At 41.1% G+C, this 20,500-nt stretch overlaps 1 protein-coding gene across 1 annotated transcript in view; it reads left to right on the plus strand.

Moving 5' to 3' along the window:
- The window catches only part of MKI67 (marker of proliferation Ki-67), a 30,551-nt gene extending 10,640 nt beyond the window's left edge, over positions 1–19,911 (plus strand). Inside the window, exons 6-16 of the mRNA XM_037805060.1 lie at positions 3,293–3,338; positions 3,831–4,925; positions 6,318–6,496; positions 7,411–7,735; positions 7,827–7,942; positions 8,054–8,222; positions 9,994–10,149; positions 11,100–13,840; positions 14,660–14,714; positions 15,009–16,972; positions 19,804–19,911. Of these exons, the coding sequence (XP_037660988.1) occupies positions 3,293–3,338; positions 3,831–4,925; positions 6,318–6,496; positions 7,411–7,735; positions 7,827–7,942; positions 8,054–8,222; positions 9,994–10,149; positions 11,100–13,840; positions 14,660–14,714; positions 15,009–16,972; positions 19,804–19,863 (6,906 nt within the window). The 3' untranslated portion in view covers positions 19,864–19,911. The remainder of the gene's footprint in view (positions 1–3,292; positions 3,339–3,830; positions 4,926–6,317; positions 6,497–7,410; positions 7,736–7,826; positions 7,943–8,053; positions 8,223–9,993; positions 10,150–11,099; positions 13,841–14,659; positions 14,715–15,008; positions 16,973–19,803) is intronic.
- The last annotated feature ends 589 nt before the right edge of the window (positions 19,912–20,500 follow it).

Raw genomic sequence — 20,500 nt, forward strand, 5'->3', positions numbered from 1 at the left:
CTCTCATACACATTTAACTTTGGTATATTGCCTTTGTTACATTTAATGGAAGCATATTACAATGTTACTGTTGACCAAAGTCTCCAGTTTGCTTTGATTATGTTTTTTTCCCAAATTATCATCCCCTTTTCAGCACTCTGGATGGTTGACATTCATTTGTTCTCCCACCTGTAAAAACATTTTTATATTTGTATATTTATCAATAGTCATTGGCCACTCCAGTTTTTGCCAAGTTATACACTCTCAGTCTTTACCATCTATCTTTACCTCTGATGTCATACATTCCGCTATCCCACCTCTTTCAGCTTTACTCACAGACATCTTTGTTCCATGTACTTTAATATTGTGTTACCTTCAAACAGTATTATGCTAGCCATTTCTGGATCTATACAATCAATCCTGCTGAACATTCTATAGTCCTTCAGCATCAACTGCCTGATCTCTACCCTTTCTATCTCCTGTAGCCTGTGTTATCAGCTTTTAACTCTCAAAGTTTGCTCATTAATGTTCATATTAGTGAGACCATATACTGTTTGTCCTTTTGTTTCTGGCTAACTTCACTCAACATAATGTCCTCAGGGTTCATCCAAGTTACTGTATTTTCCATGTCTTTGCTCTGTCTTACAGCTGCATAATATTCCATCATGTGTATATACCACAGTTTGTTTATCCACTTGCCCGTTGGTGGACGTTTGGGCTGCTTCCATCTCTTGGCAATCATGAATAATGCCGCAATAAACATCGATTTACAAATGTCCATCTGTGTCTTAACTTTCAGTTCCTCTGAGTATATACCTAACTATGGAATAGCTGGGTCATAGGGCAAATCTATACGTAGCTTCCTGAGGAATCTCCACGCTGTCTTCTAGAATGGTTGCACCATTCTACATTTCCACCAACGATGAATAAGTGTGCCTCTTTCTCCACATCCTCTCCAGTACTTGTAATTTTCTGTTTTTTGGATAATGGCCATTCTGGTAGGTGTGAGATGATATCTCATTGTGGTTTTGATTTGCATTTCCCTAATAGCCAGTGAAGTTGAGCATCTTTTCATATGTTTTAGAGCCATTTGTATTTCCTCTTCAGAAAAGTGTCCATGTCTTTTGCCCATTTTTTAATTGGGTTATTTGTCTTTCTTTTGTTGAGTTGTAGGATTGCTTTATATATTTGGGAAATAAACCCTTATCTGATATGTGGTTACCAAATATTGTCTCCCACTGTGCAGGCTACCTTTTTACTTTTCTAACAAAGTCCTTTGATGTACAAAAGTGTTTGATTTTGAAGAGATCCCATTTGTCTATTTGCTCTTTGGTTGCTTGCGCTTTGGGTGTGAGGTCTAGGAAGCCACCTCCTATCACGAGATCTTTAAGACACTGCCCTACGTTTTCTTCTAGAGTCTTGGGTCTTAGCGCTTATGTTCAGGTCTTTGATCCACTTGGAGTTAATTTTTGTATAAGGTGTGAGGTAGGAGTCCTCTTTCATTCTATTGGAAATGGATATCCAGTTCTCCAAACACCGTTTATTGAAGAAGCTGCTCTGTCTCAGTTGCTTTGGCTTGACTGCCTTATCAAAGATCAATTGTCCGTAGATGCAGAGTCTATTTCTGAACATTCAATTCGATTCCATTGGTTGGTATCTCTGTCCTTATGCAGTTCCTGGCTTTCTACCAACTGCCCCAGAGGAGTAACTAAAACCCACACCTCACCATTCCGCCATCTTGCCCTGCCTACTATGAGTTCATTTTTATTGTTTATTATAAGATTATTGGTCCACTTCAGAATGGAAATAAAAAGCAGTCCCTCACATAGTTTGAGAAGAAGTCACAACATTTGAAATTGAGAAAGTTAAATTCTTTGCCTTTGGTAATATTTTGTGGATCTCCCTCCCCTACCTTCCTGTCATAGCCCAAGAGGGCTTTTATAGCCAAAGGACTAAAGAAAGCACTGGGCATGTTCTGAGACATAACTTTTATCATAGGGCTTACCTACGGGGTGGGGAAGTCGAGCCACGTTGCCCTAAAATCAGGAGCTTTTCTGAATGGATTCAGGAGCTGGTCTGAATGCGGCCAGTTCAGAGCACAACGTGGAAATAGTCCGCACTTTGGGGGGCTGAATAAGCTAGGTATAAGGGCTTGACATTCCAATGGGTATGAGAGCACAAGGCAGGGAGTGGGGTTGTGCAACGTAGGAAGGGGTTGATTGTCAACAGGGAGGAGGAGAGGATTACAGGAATAACAGTATCCCAGGGAATCTCAGGGAGGAGCTAGTTTCAGGTATAGATTACAGTTAGCATCTGATATTACAAGAAGAATAGGTCAAACCTCAACTGAGCTAGGTCACACAAGCTGCTATGTGCAATCTTCAAGGCCCTTGGTGAATGCCATGTGCCCGGGGTTCCCAACCCGCCCCAATAATTCAGATTATATATTTTTCCTCCTCTGAAAAAACCTTGGGCTTATATATCTTATTCTTTAGCTCCACTACCAGGCACCCCCACCACCACCATTTTTTTCACCGTAAGAGAGAATGGGAAGGTGCTGTTTATGGGATGCCGAGTGGTCATAGTGAATAATTGGTGTGTTCTGAAGTTGTGGTATCCATGGGTGCACTGTTTTTGCTTTTGCCTTAACTTCTGGCCTCTCAGATACACTTGGCAGCCAAGAGGGCACATGTGTAAAATAGAGACAAAATTCACTGACAGGTCCTAGAGCTGATGACTCATTAAACTGAGCATAAAGTCAGTAATTCTCCATCTATGGTGGGCTAACAAATATTCAGTGTAGGTGATGTTTAATTTTAGCTTCGGTTCCTCTTTCATATAATAGTGGGAAACAAGTTGAAGGAAGGTTTGATTTAATTTGATTTAATTAATTTTAAGCATTGAGTTTGTTTATTCATCACTTATTGGACATTTTTTTTAAGTTAATGAATACTGTATTATGACCACTAGCACCTAAATGTCTTGGGCTTAGGTCTCTAAAAATCACATGGAGGGGACGGGGAAGAGGGAGTTAACGCTTAATCGGGGCAGAGTTTCTGTTTAAGGCGATGAAAAAGTTGGAGTAAAGGATGTTGGTGATGGTGGCACCATATTGTGAACGTAGTTAACACTACTGAATTTTACACACGTGAGAGTGACTAAAATGTGAAATGTTGAGTTATATATGTTACTGCAATAAAAAGTTCTTTTAAAAAGCCCCATTGGAGCAGTTTGGTGAAGCATATTTTTATAACGATGACTGTCACTATTGTGAAGGCCTTCAAATTACTGTTCTTATTTTGTTAATTCACAGGGATCGCCGCGTTGTCTATCAAGACTGAGCTTGTCTCACGATCCTGGTTAGTAGTGGTTTGGTTTTGTCCTGAGATTCTGCAAGACGAGACAACTGGGGGATATTATGTAAGGAGGGAAAGCAAGAAGACAATTGTGTTGTTTATCTAGTCTCATAAGTCTGAGGAAGTTGCATTTTTTAACATGATGACCAGAATCAGATAAGCTGAGTTGATTTTTTCCTAAGTGATTGCTGGGACACCCTGCTTTCAGGAGAGTTCAAATATACATAAATTTGTTTCCTCAGTTGTCAGGTTAATTCCGAGTAGATTTATAGCCTATAACTTCAGATTGGTTATGAGAGGGTAATATAATTTGCTTATTTGGATTGTAATACTAGTATCAGGCATCATTAGACATTTGGATATTAAGTAACTTCTAGACTAAGTGAAAATCTACGTTATAAGACAATTTGAAATAATTTAAATGTTTGAATACTCCACATTAATCATTGAGAAAATCTTCAACTTTTGTTTCTTCTTTTCTAATTCATTGCCAAGATGGAAAAGATCAGCATCCCAATGCCCATTCAAAGTTCACTGAAGAAAGTATTTTAGGAAGGTCTCCAGTGCCTCTCAGGAATGTCAAAGGAAATAGGGCTTCAGATGGCTCAGAAGATCCTGTTACCAGGAAAACACCTCAGGCAGCTCACAGCAACTACAGTCCTCAGTATTCAGAACACCCAGAAAATAATGGCAGAACAGCAACTGATCCTACCAGGGATTTTAAAGAAGATATTCCCAGGGTGACGTTAACTAGCTGTAATCAAGAATTGAAGTCTGTTCAGGGTAGGCAGTATTTGGAGAGTATAGAAAAAAATGAATCTCCCTTCAAGAAACTCTATGGGTCAATGAAAGAGGAGTTAGATGTCAAATTACAAAAAGAAAATGTTGCACAAAATCTTAGAAAATCGGGAACGCAGACGCCTGTATCAAGAAAAGAAAGTGTCGAGGGTTTACACGGGGAGAGAAGTGAATCAAGACTGAAATCCTGTAGGAGGAGCCAAAAGGCAAACCCTGCATCGAATGAGTGGGAAACTACCCAGATGGAGGAAAGGGAGACAAATGTGGAGCCCTGTCAGATTTCCAGGGAGGCCCAGAACTCGAGCAGTCCTCTTGCTGAGATGACGAAAATGAAGACCCCAGTTCAAAATGCACAACCACAAAATTCTTCACGAAAACGTAAGAGTAAAGAACTGAGTACTACTGCTGGAAGTTTTTCTGTGAACTCTGAGAAAAATGAAGGCTCACAGGCAAAAAGTTTGACACTTACTCCTAGTAAGTTAATAATTAAAGAACAAACACCAGTTAAAGTTGCAGATACTATTGATTCAGGAAATACACCAAAAAAGCTCTCTTCCAGAAGGAGGGTGAGTAGTCCTTCATGTGCTGAAGTTCTGCCTCACTCTACAGAAGCAGATCTGCAAGGACAAGTGTATCTTGCTAAGCTCTTCGCTCAAGTTGAAAGGAAGATTCAGAACGATACCCTGAGCAAGCCGGGAAATTTGAATGCTAAAGCTGGACAGATGCACTCCAACCCACCCAATACTAGTTCACTTGACATCAGTGACTTTGACAATTCCATTTCGGCCCCTAGTAAGTTTAAAATTTGTTTTTCCCCAAAGCTTTACTTCTATCTACCAAAGATCTTCATTTGTTCAGTAAGATTTATTCTAGTCGACACTACTAGACACTACTAGCCGTGTGGGTCATTCACATTGATTAATAGTGAAGATCTGGATAATTACCACGAGGTGTGATAGAAGCAGCGCAGGCTCTTAGGGAAGCACAGGAAGCTAAAAAGGGGCATCCAAACCATTCGGTTCTAGCCCATCAACAAAATAGAAAGGAAAATAAGCGTAACTGCCTTTCAAAGGGGGTTTAATTCTAAAATACAAGTACCTCTATCACCTGAGTTTGATCTCTGGTTTAAATCAAAGGAAATCCGTTGGGAATCTTTGGATAGTAGGGTACCTCTCAGGTGTATGTACTCTCCTCTCAGGCTTCCTGCCAGGCACCTTCTTATAAAACACTGGGTTACAGCCACAGGCACCTGCGATTTGAAACAGCTAAGGCTCACATAGGGCTGGGTGTCAGCCACTTGTCTGCATGTGTTAGAGACATGAACACGTCAGATCTTCAGTGCAATAGGAGTTCGCATGAGTTAGGGAGATTACTAACTTATTACCTTATTTCCATTTTACAAATGAGGAAACTGACAACCCAGGGTCACACAGTAAGTGGCGGAGATAGATCGCTTATAAAGGGTGTGGGAGCTCTGCTGAACTTCTCAGGGCTGGCCTTTAGAAAGATCTCTAAGTATCCTGATGCAACCATCTTAATTTCAGCATGCTGTTTCCCCAGAGGGCCAACAGCAGTGCAGGTATGTGGCTAACTGTAAAATTAGAGATGTACACAGCACTGATAACTTTCCTCTTCCCCTCATAAAGGGGATGAGGGATTTATGTTGAGTAGCGGTGGGGGGTGAGCTGTGTGAATTGCCTGTTAGAATTACCTGCAGAAATGTTCACAGGTCATAAATTCTGCTCTCTAGGTAGGGCTGGCACGAGTCCCAAGTACGATGTCTTTTTTTTTTTTTTTTTTTTTTACGATGTCTTTTTTAAAAAGTTTGCTCAGGTCACTGCCAAAGCCTCCATCCCTATCTACCCCGCAAGGGTGGAAATGTCTGCTGTAGACTAATTGGTTTGTTAAATTATGTCTAGATAGGATTTTCAGCATTCTAAACAAAATCATTGTACTGTCAAATTGGAAGTGAATGTGAAGTTTGAATAGATTATCCTCAGGTCTCTCATCAGATCCCAGGGCAGTTTTAGCTTCTTCAGCATTACAAGAGAATGGAGGTGTGCTATCTGTGTTAAGTTTAAGTAACTTTTAAATTGGTTGGTTTTTATTGGTAATTTGAAACAAATCACAAGAATTAATAATAGTTTTTTTCATTGTACTTTTTTTTTTTTTTTTTTAATTAAGTTGACAAGGATGAGGAAATGTCTTTGAAAAGGAGGAGGGTGTCCTTTGGTGGTCGCCTAAGACCTGAGTTATTTGATGAAAATTTACCTCCTAATACACCTCTCAAAAGAGGAGAAATTCCAGGGAAAAGAAAATCTCTTGGAACCCGAGCTCCAGCTGTTCTGAAGAAAATCATCAAAGTAAGTTTAACAACTAGTATTCTTACTCCTAGTTCATGCTTACACATCCGATCCACGTTCTTTCCCATCTGTTGACTCAGGAAAAATTATAATTCGTGACTTTTTTTTTTTTTTTTAATCTCTTGAAAGCTCACTTAGTTGGGTGCTGGAAAACTAAATCTGGGCTCTTAACCATGGATACACTGTGGCCCAACCTTAGGCATGTTGTGTAGCACTTTCCATTTAGTGACAGAGGTTTGTTCCCCTGACACTTAACCTTATGACAAGAGTGAAAAATTCTACAAATAAAAATAATTTGGAAATATCACAAAACACAAACCATAAAGTTTTTTGTTTAGTTTTGTTTTAGAATTATAAGTCTATATTTGAGTTCTTTAACTGGTAATAAAGAGAATCTTTGCTGGAAAACGCCTATCTTTTATATCATCAACTATAAACTTTTAATCGCCTGCCCCCAGGCTGTGGTGTCATCTTTTGTTTTGAGATCTCTAGGAAGGTGAATGGCCCCACAGCTCAACCAAGGCCTGTGCAGCCTTCCTTCCTTATTGTACCAGGAGGAGTGGTGAGGCATGTCAGGTTTCCTTCCTTTTGCTGGCTCACAAATGGGAGCAGCCCCGCTTCCACAGGGACCAGAGGGCCTGGACACCCACGGATGGGGTGTCCTCTCCATGATCGGGCTCCTTCCATCTTGCCACCAGACATACATCAATTAAAGCTTGTTTGCTGCCTTTCCTTTTTTTCCGTTTTTTCCTTATTTGAGTGGGATGGACTCCCTCTCTTCCTTAGACTTAACACACAGTGAAAGCATGGTTTAAACATTTGGTGCTTAAAAATCTAAAAAGCTGAAATTCCTAATTGAAAGGCCTTTTAACATTCAGTGCTAAGATTTCTTATGAACATTTTGATTTTGTCAGGTACAACCTCAAACACCAGGCAAAGAAGAATCTTCAGAAATCCGTTTGGAGGTGACTTCTGCACAAAACATGTTGCTGAGCTCTTTGGCCTTTAGTTCTGAGACAGTTCCGCCAGCTGCACACGATCAGAGCCCCACGTCACCCCAGGCTCCTTCAGTCTCCAGTGGCATCTCGCTTCCCCCTCAGGGAGCTGCAGCTAAGAGAGGAGGGAGGAGGAGTGGGAGCTTAACTTTGAAGAGAAGGTCCTTTGATAAAAGCAAACATGATACTTTACAGATGATTTATTCCAAAAGGCAGAGTGGTGCTTCTGAAGCCAATTTAATTGGTTAGTGAAATTTTATTAGCAAATATACTTTAAGGTGAGTTTTCTTTTTAATGCTTGTTTTTGAAAGTTTCACGATTTTTCCCTTTGATAGTTGCGAGATCCTGGGCAGATGTTGTAAAACTGGGAGTTAAGAAACCACAAACTAAGGCTGTAAAATATGGCCATCAAAGAAGAATAAGGAGAAAACGAAGAGCTAACACTCCAAAGGTAGGAGGTTCCAGTATCGAATTGCTCTCTTTCACAGAATGTTATTTAAGATTATGTTAAGCATGGGTTTATGCTTTGAAGTTTTGTTAATTTTGCTATTGTTTTCTACAGAAACCCGCAAACAATATTCAAAATCAATTTAGCACAGGCCATGCAAACTCTCCTTGTACCATAGTAATAGGGAAAGCGCATATTGAGAAAGTCAGTGGTCCTGCTTGGCCCTACAGGATGCTGAACACTTTCGTTTTGAACAAAAAGGACTGCAATGAAGACTTTTCAGGTAAAAACATACTTTGGTTCTTATAAATCATACCCCTGTTAAGCCTGCTATTTGTGACTGTGTTGACGTGTGCTACATTTAGTTGTCTGTTGTGAGTGGAGTAGAAAAATAAATAACCTAGTGAGCTTCTTTGGTTCATAAGGGAAAGAAGGGTCATAGGGAAGAGAAAGTTGGTTTGGAGTTGAAAGACAGAACCCTGACAAATTCTTGGCATCACAAGTTCTTTATGAAACAGGTATGACAAGGTCAAATGCAAATCCTTACCTTGGACAGCAGCATGTGTATAGAAAACTGGAAACTGCTTTATAGTGAAGATAGCAGGTTTTTGCCTAAGCTTTTGTAGTTACCCCTTTCCCTGAATTTACACTAATATATTATTATCCTAGAGTTGGAGCAGTTTTTTTATTTTATTTTATTTTATTTTGAGCTATATTTTGCTGCTTCAAGATTTGTTTTCCTTCTAAATAGCTTAACAGGTTCTTGAAACCAAACCCTGTGGAAAGGTTTCCTTCAAGCAGTTAATAGTTTAGCCAACACTGGTACTCGGAGGAGTTTTTGTGCTCCCCAGTATAGCCCATGTAGAGTCCCCTATGGTTAGGTCACGTTTGGATTAGTATGTTTATCATCAAAGCCCAAACATCTAACATCACTTGTAGCCACAAATTTTGATAGTATGCTCCATCATGAAAAAAAAACTTGAGCATACACACACCTAATATGCATATATATGTATATGTGTGTATATGTAGATGCATACATATGTGTGTGTTTATCAAGTATCTGCATCTATTACAGTACTCATATCTTATACAACATTTAAAAACACTCACAGATGTTTTTAAAGTAAAATATACTGAAGTTTAAATACTCAGCCCACATGCATATTCATTTGAAGACACTTTCCTAGAGAGTCAAGGCATGTTCACCTCTGAGTGTCAGTAACTTTCATTAAACAATGTCAGTGTCTGTTGAAGACTAAATCCTAGGTGTTTTCATGAGGCCTGAGAGGTAGCCAAAGCAGGAGATTTCTAAGTGAGTACGCTGGTTTGGACGGGAGGTTTTAGACAAGGCTCACCAAACACGTTTTGCAGAGAGGTGCCAGGTTGAGAAAGTGATTCACCCATTGGTGCCAGTATTAGAAAAATAAGGAGAACATGGGATAATGTGTTTTCTAGAAAGTTAAATCTTCAACTTAAAGTACTTTATTCTTTTTCTCTTAGATTATGTCAATCTTACCTTTTTGTTGTTAAAATGAAAGATGGTGATATCAGATTTTTTTTTTTGTAAAACATCATTACTTAACAGTACTAAAAGTGGGCAGCCCTGTGCCATTTTCTAAAACATAGGGACATTTTATCTGTACATAAAATCCAGAAGTGTGGTATCCACAACATTTAGAAGACAGCATGAGGGCATGAGGCCTCTGGATGCCTGGAGGGGAGGGAGTTAACGGCAAGCAGTTGCTATCCTGCTGGTGCCTGAGTTTTATTCCTAGTTTGGAAGACTAAAGATGTTGACTTCCTTCATTTGATTTCCTTTCCAAAAGGAAAGTGAAAGAAAAGATATATGCATATATTTTCTCTTTAGTCTCTTCTTAAAAATCAAGTACAATCTTAATGGACTCTTTTTCTATCATACTCATCTGCCAGGAATGCTAGAGAGTGATCTGTTGTTTATTTCCCACCATTTGGCTTGCTGTGAGGACTGGGATGGTGGTTTGCATATGTGTAAGTAATATGCTAATTGCTTTCCAAATATTTTCTTATAACAGGACTAACAGAAATGTTTAAAACTCCAGCCAAAGAGAAACCTCAAGAGATAAACATATATCCTGACACTGTTGCAAATTCCAAGATTTTGCTTGAGAAAGAGTTTCAAGTAACTAATTCAGGAGAAGATCCTCTGCTGTGCCCTTCAGAAAATTTTGGTTGGCTTTTACTTTTTTTCTAGCACTATGTTACTTTTGAATAGAAACTTTTGAATGGTGTTGTTTCTTTACAACAGATGTCCCTGATAAAATACCACTTCCATTTCTCTGTTCTGTTCTGTTCTGCAGTTTAACTAGTGTTGGCATTTGTTGGTGAACATAAACAGAAATACTTGGTTAATAAGCTTACACTACCTGTGTATACTTTTGACTTTATTTACTTTAGGTTAAAGGGATAACAGCAGAAAAGTATAATGGTTTCTTATTATACTTATATATAAATTACTCAAACTCAAAATTAGTGCATATTACAAAAGAGAGGAATAGCCTTCTGTCTACTCTGCAATGGTCCCTGCTCATTCTGATGAGTGCAGGCCCCAGCGGGAGCAGGGGAGGGGAGTTGGAGAGCTGCCTTCCTCTCTCACTTGGGGCTGGTTGCTGTGTTCCTGTCATAGAGCTTGCTGCCCTGAATGTGATTCTTGTAGTTAGAAGGTAGCTACTGCCTGTGTAACATGGACCCTAAGTAGACTAAGTTTAAGCCATGTTAGTCATCGGAAGTTTTGGCAGAGGAAATCGCTGTTTTTCTTCTTATGTTTGAAGCAAAAAATGCATGTGTTGAATTCAGTGAGACAGGGATGTCCGTGTTTAGAAAGCTCCCTCTTAAGTACTCTGGATGCATCATTTTTGACAATGATCTTTTTTCCTTATGCAATCACTAAAGATCCTAACTTCCAGTTAAGTACACCACGTATCACCAGAGAGCATTATTCTTAATTGTGCACTGCTCATACATAAGACAGATTTGAGGCAACATAAGTAGCCTAATGTGCTTAGTCAATTAGATAATGAAGCTGAGTGAGGATTTCACTCAGTATTTTATGAGAAAAAAATACTAAATTAGCACCAAGTGAACAGAATATACTTATTGTATATATTTTTATTTCTTACAGAAAATGTGCTCTCCAGTACTCAGAATGTTGCAAAAGAGCTGTCTGACAAGAGTTCTGCAAGCTCATTAGTGAAAACTCCTGAGGCCCATATCATGACAAGTACTGAGATGAAAACTCCAGAATCTGAGATAGAGCCTCTGAAGGTCGCGTCAAGTGCATATACTTTTAGAAGATCTACAGGGCTTGGAAACATGCAGGTGCTGTGTACAGAGATGAAGAATGAAAAGGTTAAACCTGACATTGCTGAGAATGACTTAGGAATTAAGACTCCAAGGAAGACACCAGCCAAGGAAAAGAATCTTGAAGGAGAGACGAAGAAAAGTGAAAGACCTATTGAAACATCCAAGAAAAATGCTGAATCAAAAGACAATTCCGAAAAGGCAGTAGTCATCACAAGATCAAGAAGAACTTCAGAGCAGAAGGGTGTACCAGTAGAAGACCCAACTGCCGCACAGAGGCTGCTGACACCTAGTAAAAAATCAGAACAATTAGAAGAGTTGACGGGCACCAAAGAGCCTATGGGAACACCTCAACGACCAGCAGAGCCAATATCCCATGGCAATGTTGGCAGAAAGCTTCAGAAAACTCCAACACAGAGCAAAGCAGAACCAGTAGAAAGTCCAGCAAGTATTCAGAGACTGGAGAGCACATCTAAGGACAAGGCAGAACCTTTGGAAGACCAAACACTTAACAGAGAGGTCTTCCAAACACCAGAGCAGACAGAGGAACGAATAAATGAAAATGAAATCACTAAAGGCCTTTGTAAATCTCCACAGCAGAATCCAGAACCCACAGACACTCCAACAGGCATTCAGAGACTGTTCAAGACACCTCAGAAGAAGGGGGAGCTAGTAGAAAAGCCACTGGTGCTCAGAAAGCTTGTGGAAACACCAGACCAGGCAAAAGAACCAATAAATGATGATAAAGTCCTCAAAACAGAACAGAAACTAGAGCCAGAAGAAGAGCTAACAAATAGCGAGAGACTGCTGAAAGCACCTAAGGAAAAGGCACCACCTGTGGAAGGTCTGGTGATCGTCGAAGACCACCTGCAAACACAGACACCACGAGCGGTGGAGCAGCCAGTAGACGGTGACAGTGTCCACCAGAGGCTCAGGAACACTCCAAAGCAGAAGCAGGGGCCAGGAGAGCACCTAACGCTCCTCAAGAGACTGGTGAAGACACACGAAGGAAAAGCAGACCCTGTGCAAGAGCTGGCAGGTATCAGAGAACCATCACTAATCTCCAAAAAACTCAAGGAACAAGCCCACAGAAAGCTCAGGGACACTCCAGAACAGAAACCAGAATCAGCAGAATCTCTGATGGGCTTTGGGAGATGGCCAAGAACACCTGAGGTCAAACTGGAGCCTATGGAAGAACTGAGGAAATCTCCAAAGCACAAAAAGGTCTCAGGAGAGACCTTAGAGATCCACACAAGAGTGCCCAGGACACCAAAAGTAACACTGGAACCTGCAGGAGACCTGGCTTCGGTGATGGTGTTCCCACAAGCACCAGAACAACCTGAGGAACCCGTGAGTGGTGACAGGGCCCAGAGAAAGCTGAGAAACACCCCGAAGCGCAAACCAGAACCAGAACCAAGTCAAACAGGGGTAAAGAGACTGCTGAGAACACCTAAAGTAAAGCCAGAGTCCTCAGGGGAACTGGCAGGGGTCACCATGTTCCCACAAGCCCTGGAAGGGCCAGAGAAGCCCCTGGATGGGGACAGCACCTGCAGGAGGCCGAGGGGCACACCTGAGAGAAATGCAGGCTCCACGGAAGAAGACCTGCAAACCCCAAAGCAAGCAACATGTCCAGATAATGAAAGTGGCAAGAATTCCATATCTCCCAGGCAGAAACGCGGGAAAAGCGAAAACCTGACCTGTCTCCAGGTACTGTTCAGGACACCTGAAGAAAAGGCAGGACCAGTGGATGACCCGACTGGATCTGAGGAGTCAGGAACCCCACCACAGATGGCGGAACTGGGAGACGGGGCACCCACTGAACTCAAGAGAGCTTCCCCGGAGAAAAGTGAGGCTGCTGAGTTTCTAACAAACATCAAGAAACTTCTGAGACCTTCTTTAAGAAAAATACAACCAGCAGAAGACCTGTCCGGCCTCAAGAGACCAGTGCACTCTCCTAAAGCAAAGGGAGATCAAGCAGAAGAACTGACAGGGGTCAGAAACCTTATGAGAACCCCAAAGCAGGGATGGGGATCCACAGAAAATCTGATGAGCAGGAAGAGATTTATGAAAACTCCCACCAAAGTACATCCCATGGAAGATCTGACATTGCTTATGGCAACTCCAAATGAGGTGACAGAAGATGTTTCAGATATGCCCACAATCCTGAAGACTTATGCACAGGAAATGCTTAGCACCGATTCAAACATATCAGAGAAATTACAAGAAATGCAGTTGCCTACAACACCTGAAATAACAGATGTGAAAAATACTACGCAAGGAAACCAAGTCATGGGAAAAACACTGGAACATTCCCAGAGTGTCCATGCTTTTCAATTGAAAAAAAATGTGGATGACCTGATAGAACTTTTGGCATCACCAAAAGAGCACCTTGAGCCAAGTGTTACCAGTGAATTACTGAAACCAGCAAGGAGAAAGAAACGTGCGGTTGAAGATTTCTTGGGCATTCAAAGGTTAATGGCAGAACCCACACAAAAAACACCCTGTTTGGAAATTGACTATACTGGATTACAGGAAATGTTTGATGTTGGAAACAAAAATCAGGTAAAAACACTGCGCGATCATTAAATGTTATCTAGAATGTATGCTCTCAGTTTCAGTATCATAATTTTTAAGTAGGTGACATGACTGGGTGTCCTTTCTCAAAGGGTCTGCAAGCGACACAGTGAATGACTACAGGCCATAGGAAGGACCCATTTGGGGCTTTATGGAGGGAACAGACTTCTAGAGAAAAAGAACTAGTGAAATTTATTGCCATACATTGTAAGAAGAGTTTCTCAGGAAGTGAATGAGTTATGTTTGTCTTCAGATGTATGAAAATTGTTCAAAGAAAGGGCAGGCAGATGGGTAGTTCTGTGTTCCAGACACTACTGCCAGGACCCCTGGGTAGAAACAGGATAATAAAGGTCACTGACTTAACAATTAGGGAGCGGGGCTCCTTGAGAAGACCCTGTCAGGATTGTTACGTGGAGAGATTACTGCAGTGAAAGAAGTTTGGCAACATTCCAGAAATTGAAAGTTTTCCTGTTCAGTTTTAGTAGTGATTTTTAAAGGATTAGGAATTCGTTTACTTCCTGTGAAATGGGACAGATAAGATTAAACATTACATTCAGGCATTATAATTGAAAAGTATCCTGTATTCCTTATATTTCTATTTGTGACTGGTGAGAAGATGGTCATTTCTCTACAGGAACAGAATGTCAAGGCATTACCTTGAAAATCTTGGTTAACTGGCATCTTAGAAAATAAATCCATGTAAAACTTTCATATAAATCCCTCTTTGAGTTTACATTTAATTGTTGTTCTCCGTGTTGAGCTTTGAACGATGCTTCACTCATTATGGATGTCTTCTGATTTCTTTAGGACGGGCCTGGGAAACAATCTCAAGAAAACGCCTCCTGTAATCCTCCTAGCAATGGTGAGTGGGAACCTTCACTGACATGGATTCTGTGCAGCACTTATGACATGTAGTAGTTTGGATAAAATTACAACAATTGTATTTTAGGAATTGCTGAGAAGTCCGAAGTATAGACTACTGTTGTATCATGTTGTTCCTTTCTCCTGTGCATTATCAGCCTGCCCAGTTCAGGCTGACAGAGATTTCCATATTAGTATAAACAGTAACTGAAGTGAAAAGACAAGTTGCTGTATCTCTGTAATGCTTTGCTTGAAATTGATTCTATAAATATTTACATGTCCCTCTATGTTACAGAATCAAAAACTGGTGCCTCTAAAACTGAAGAATTGTTGCCAGAGAACACGGAAGGCAGAATTGTGAGTCAAAGGACAAGATACACCCTCAGGAAAAAGAGTGCCAGAAAATCGCCAGAATCTGAACATTTGCCCAGTCAAACAGAGCATGCGTTGGCAGAGACAAATGTCAAAGCTGAGCTTCATTTACAAGAGAAGCCAAGTCGGGGAATGTCCCTACGTTCCAGACACAGACACAAAACTGACACAGAACTGCAGGGGTCTCAGTTGCTCACGTCAGCAGAAAAGATTGAAATAAATAAAGGTGAAAAGACTGTGAAGAGCTTCCAAGAGGAGAACTCAGAAGGCGGAGCAATGAAACAAAAGACAGTGACCCTAAGATCTAGGGGCAAAAGTAAACCTGGTGTCAGTATGCAGGAATCTGATAGTTTGGCTAGTTTAACAGAGGCTATGCACAGGGAGAACAATGACAAACCAGTGACGAGTTTGCAAGAAAAAGCTAAATCTACAAATGAAGAGAAGATGTTTTTAAGATCTAAAAAAAGGATCAAAACTAATTTCGAAGAGAAAACTCACCCAAAGACTGTAATGCCTATGAATAATGTACAGGAGAAGAACTTGGAAGACATGGAGATAAATCAAGACACAATACTCTCCTCCTCTAGAAACCAAAGTAAAAAAAGAGTGAAGCTGGACGGTTCTAACCCTTTGTCTGATGAATCAAAGGTAGCTGATGAAGAGGCAGAAGATAAAATCGGCATTTCTGCAGTTAAAGTCTTAGCCAGTACAGTGGGGACTCAGGGCACTATGACTTTAAGAGCTTCTAGAAGCAGGAGTAAAAGAAATGTAAAATCAGAGGCATTTCCTAGTCTCCCCAGCACTACTAAAATCCCACCTACAGAGGAAGTTGAAGGGCCCACAAGGAAAACCCGTAAGAACGTCAAAGATACAGCCCTTGTAACTCCAGGGTTATCTTTGAGGTTTAGGGGCTCAAGTAAGGTCTGTCCTACTGGCCTTGTATTTGGTACAACAAATAGAATGCCTGTGAGCAAGGATGAGGGGAAACCAGAAAAAAAACCCCAAGAAGAGAAAGTTAGATCCTTAAGATCTGGATCTGGGCAAAAATATCCAGACCCAAAGGCATCCCTACTTAGTACATCTGACTCTGAGGAATTTGACAAGCCTGTGAGGAAAACCCTAGACAAGCCTAAAGAAAGAACAGTAAAACCGGAGGGAACATCATTAAGGACAAGATACCAAACTAAGTTCGAGAGAGAAGGGCAGCAATCCAATTCTCTGCCCATTATTTCCAAAAAAATACCTGCAGAGGAGGGTGAGAAAGAGAGAAGGCTGAAAAAGCATAAAACTCAAACTCAAGATGGGCCGTCTATGAGATCTAAAAGCAAAGCAAACCCAGCTTTCGAGGGACTTCTGAGTATATCCAGTGCAACAGAAACACCACGTGCAGAGGGGACGGCAAAGGTGCCTGTGAAAAGCCAGGAGCCGCAGGAAGCAGGGGCCAGGGCGGAGCTGCGCCTGAGGCCTGGCAGCAGAACCAAGAGCCGCCCCGCTGTGAAGGTGCAGGAGCCGTTACCCGATCTAGCAGTGCACGCCTCTTGGGAGAAAGATAAAGTTGCAGGACTTCGATCTTCTCGATTGAGAAAGACAAATGTCACCACACCGCCTTCAGAAATAAAACAGACCGGGGAAACCGAAGAAAATCTAACAAAGAAAATCCAGGCAAAAAAGCCAGAAGACCCAGAGGCAGCAGTAAATCAGCTGTGCCTGAGATCTAGAAAAGTTAAAATCCTTGCCACAGAGACAGCAAACAAAGGAGTCACTTTAAAAGATGCCATGGTCTCCAACGCTGAAACTTCATCCAAAGGACCAAGACACAACCAGCGAGCCATGCGGAGCGCTAGGCGGTGTGTGACAGAGGAGACAGACACCGAAAACCCAAAACAGGTCAGGAGCTTGCTCTTGTTCTCTCGATGAGCACAGAACGTGTTGATCTATTTTTGCCATACATTTTGTCTTTGTAGCTATCTTTTAATGTATCTGTTTTGGGAATTCCACTTAAAATTGCAAGTCCTCATTATGAAGACTTCATTTAGGAAGAACGAGAAATTAATCTAGTTATTACATTCTGACTGCTGTGATGTGCCCCATACTAGTTCACCTAAACTTATTAAAAGGGAAAGGTCATTATGTCTGACTTTCAAAGGACTTCCTTTTGAAAGCTAAATTAAAAACTGGGGGTGTCCATAAAGCGAATGGTATTATGTAATAGTTCCTATTCAGTAGGAAGTGCTTGCATGCAACCCCTGCCCACCCCCCACCGACCCCCCAACAAAAGGAACTGTACCTGCTTTTAAGGAATGCCAAACTTAGGAGCACATGAATTGTCTATCATTTGAATAAATCCATAATGAATGATTAAATTCAATTAGTGTTCTGGGGAATACTTGATATAGCTAGTTTAAAAAAGAGGTTGAAGAATAATCTTGTAAGTGGTGTAAATTTGCTTCTTAGCACAAAAAATGTAGAACTACAATTAGAATTTTCTGAGCTCAGCAAATTAAGCTAATATAACCTCTGCAGCTATCAGAATTCTGGCAACTCGAGTCATCCAGACTAGCGCTAACCCCCTAGCACAAGGAGAGCCATGGGTCCCAGCCGTCCTGCTGTGCAGTGCAGGCAGGCAGGGAGCTGGACAGAAGGACCATGCTGCCCAGGGATGGGCAAGGGGTCTGGGGGAGGCACCCATAGTAGGTTCCAGTGAGAGGAAGGAGGCAACGCTCAGGCAAGCCCATCAATGCCCAGATGGATGTCACCTGTGAAAGAGCACCAGGGCCTGGCTGGCAGCAGAAGACACCCTGCCAGCGGCCAGACAGGGTCGCAGGAACCGAAGATACACCAGAAATGCAAAGATCCTGATGGGAGCAAATATGTTCACCCCATGTGTACAATTTTTTGTGCAATTTTTAAATAAAACTCTCAACATTTTTGAAATTGGTAGTTTAGAAAATAAAGCTTCATCAGAAAGTAAAATTTAAGAATAGTAAAAGCAACTATTTTAACTTAGGTGTCTCCTAGAGACACAAGAGTCAGGCACTGAAAACATGAACTAAGCATGGTGCGGTCTCAGCTCTAGTCCAGAGAGTTCAGTTCAGGCCTGTTTTTTGTTACTCAGAAGCCCTGGGGGAACCTGTCCATGAAACCCAGTAACAGGTTTTCTCTAGTGCTTGGGCTCTTAACCGGGTGTCCACTGATGGACTGGCCCAGGAACTGCATATATAAGATGTATTTTTCCAGAAATGGTTTATAACTTCATCCACTTCTCAGAATGACGCCTTCTTAGCCTCCAGAGATTAAGAACCACTCTGAGAGCAAGAGGCAAGGAGTGGAACCAGCAAACGTTGACTGATATTAAGATAAATCTATCTTGGTATTGATGACAAAAGGAAAACGTTGGCTGAAAGAAACAGCATTTCACATGTGTTATGTAAGTTGAGGCTGAGAGCATCACTGCGGTGGGAAAGTTCAACTCTAGACTTCTGTGCCCTGGTTCACTGAGCTAACGCATGCGGCCCGAAGGGATGGCTTTATAGATGGCTGTCTGACGTGGCACCCACTGGCAAGGCAGAAGAGCTTTGTTCTCTGTGTGCAGGGGTAATGGGACTACACTGACATCCATTTACATCCAGAATCTCACCTCCGTTCCCAGCCACCCTGAGAATCACCAAGCAGCAGCTGCAGGCAGGGCAGTGCGGCCACCTCTGCTCGGTCCCCAGCACAGGCAGAAGGATGCCACCCACCCAGCTGTTCGTTGTAGCATTAACATCTTAGATCTGTGAGGCGTTCGGACTTTATGACTTGACAAAGTGCAGGGTCCGTCACTTGACCTTTTCCCAATGTTTCATTCATTCTTGTGAACATTTGGGCTGTACCAACACAGTGAGGCCTTTGGACCGTTTGGAGGTATTTTAGATCCCAGGTTTCAGGCAATATCTTAGACTTCATTAATTCTTGCCTTGTTTTTCTACCTCCCTCCCCTCACTGTCAGTGGTCACTTAATAGAGCTGTTAGTGTGACTGCTCCTGAAGGTACACCTGCGGAGCTTGCCTCATATATCCTAAGCGCATATATATACACCCTAAGGCTTTGGGGAACAACCCAGTTTGAAAAGTCAAAAGTCATCTTTTGTTTCTTTTCAGATTTTAATGTTCTAAATGGATGAGCCTGCTAAGTAAGGAAGCCCTGGGTACGTTATGCAGCTTAGATTTCAACCAAGAGTGATCAAAAGGAAAGAGTTTGTTCCAAAGGCCTTGGGTATTTTTAACGGGAACTCAGCCAGGCCATCTTTAACCACACTCGGACATAGCGAGTCACCGGCCTCTTTGTAGAGGTAGTTTGATTTAGAAAACCGAAAAGATTTGTCCTGATTATATTCTGTACATCTGAATCCACTTTTTCCAAGTGGTATTTTAAATTAGTGAAAAAATGTGTTAATTTATGCCGAATTTTATCTTGTATTATGTATTGAAAAAGAGATTACAAAGTTTTCTATGAAAAGATAAAAGATTAAGTTTTAAAAGCTAAATAGTAAAAACAGTTAAAAAAAACACAAAACTTAACAGGATCTACCTATCTTAAAACTCATTTCCAGCCTCAAAATCACTTTCCTAGACCTACAGATCTGCATGACATCCAGTAAGAATGTTTTGTTTTGCAGAGTACGATTGATTACAAAAAATAATTCTTTTGAATTACGAGATTTTTTTTTTCCCAAACAGGAAAAGAACAACATTCAAACCAAAAAGATGAAAACTAGAAAAGACATTGAAGATGTTTAGCTGCAAAGTGGAAGAGGAAAAAAAAAAAAAAGGAAAAAACTAGTTTAGTGATAAGTATTAGTATCCCTGTAGTATAATTTTTACAATAAAATTGTAAGTAAATTCTGTAGGAAATGTTATGTGACATGGTATAATCCCTTTTGTATTCTGTATGTCTTCAATAAATTTGTCCTTGGAAAATGTCTATAAACTCTTGTGTCATTTGGCTTCCTTTATTCGTGGAGATAAAACTGGGAAATTTTAGATAATGTCATTGAAATTTACTTTAGAAGATGCTCTTTTATGAAAGAACATGGTAAATGTGTCTGCACCAAGTGCTGCGCTTGTGTACCAAGTGCGTCCCGGGGCTCGGACCAGCTCCTGCTGCTGGGGTGCTGCTTGAGGGCTGGAGGGACCATCACCCACTGGCCAAGCCGATTTAAGTTGAGCTGCTCAAACGTGCGCATACCTGGTGACTCTTTCCAGGCCCAGAGATCTCCCTAAGAAAGCCCCAGCCTAGGAATGTTTAATGTTATGGGGCCTGCCTATTTTATTTGACCTAACAATTTTAAGTGCTACTTTGTTAATATTTCAAATTATTGGGAATAGAGAGGTTTGTTTTAACATGTTTGGGTTTTCATCTCAGTTTCTGATTTTA

This window comes from Choloepus didactylus, chromosome 15 (assembly GCF_015220235.1).
Source record: "Choloepus didactylus isolate mChoDid1 chromosome 15, mChoDid1.pri, whole genome shotgun sequence".
Taxonomy (NCBI): Eukaryota; Metazoa; Chordata; class Mammalia; order Pilosa; family Megalonychidae; genus Choloepus; species Choloepus didactylus.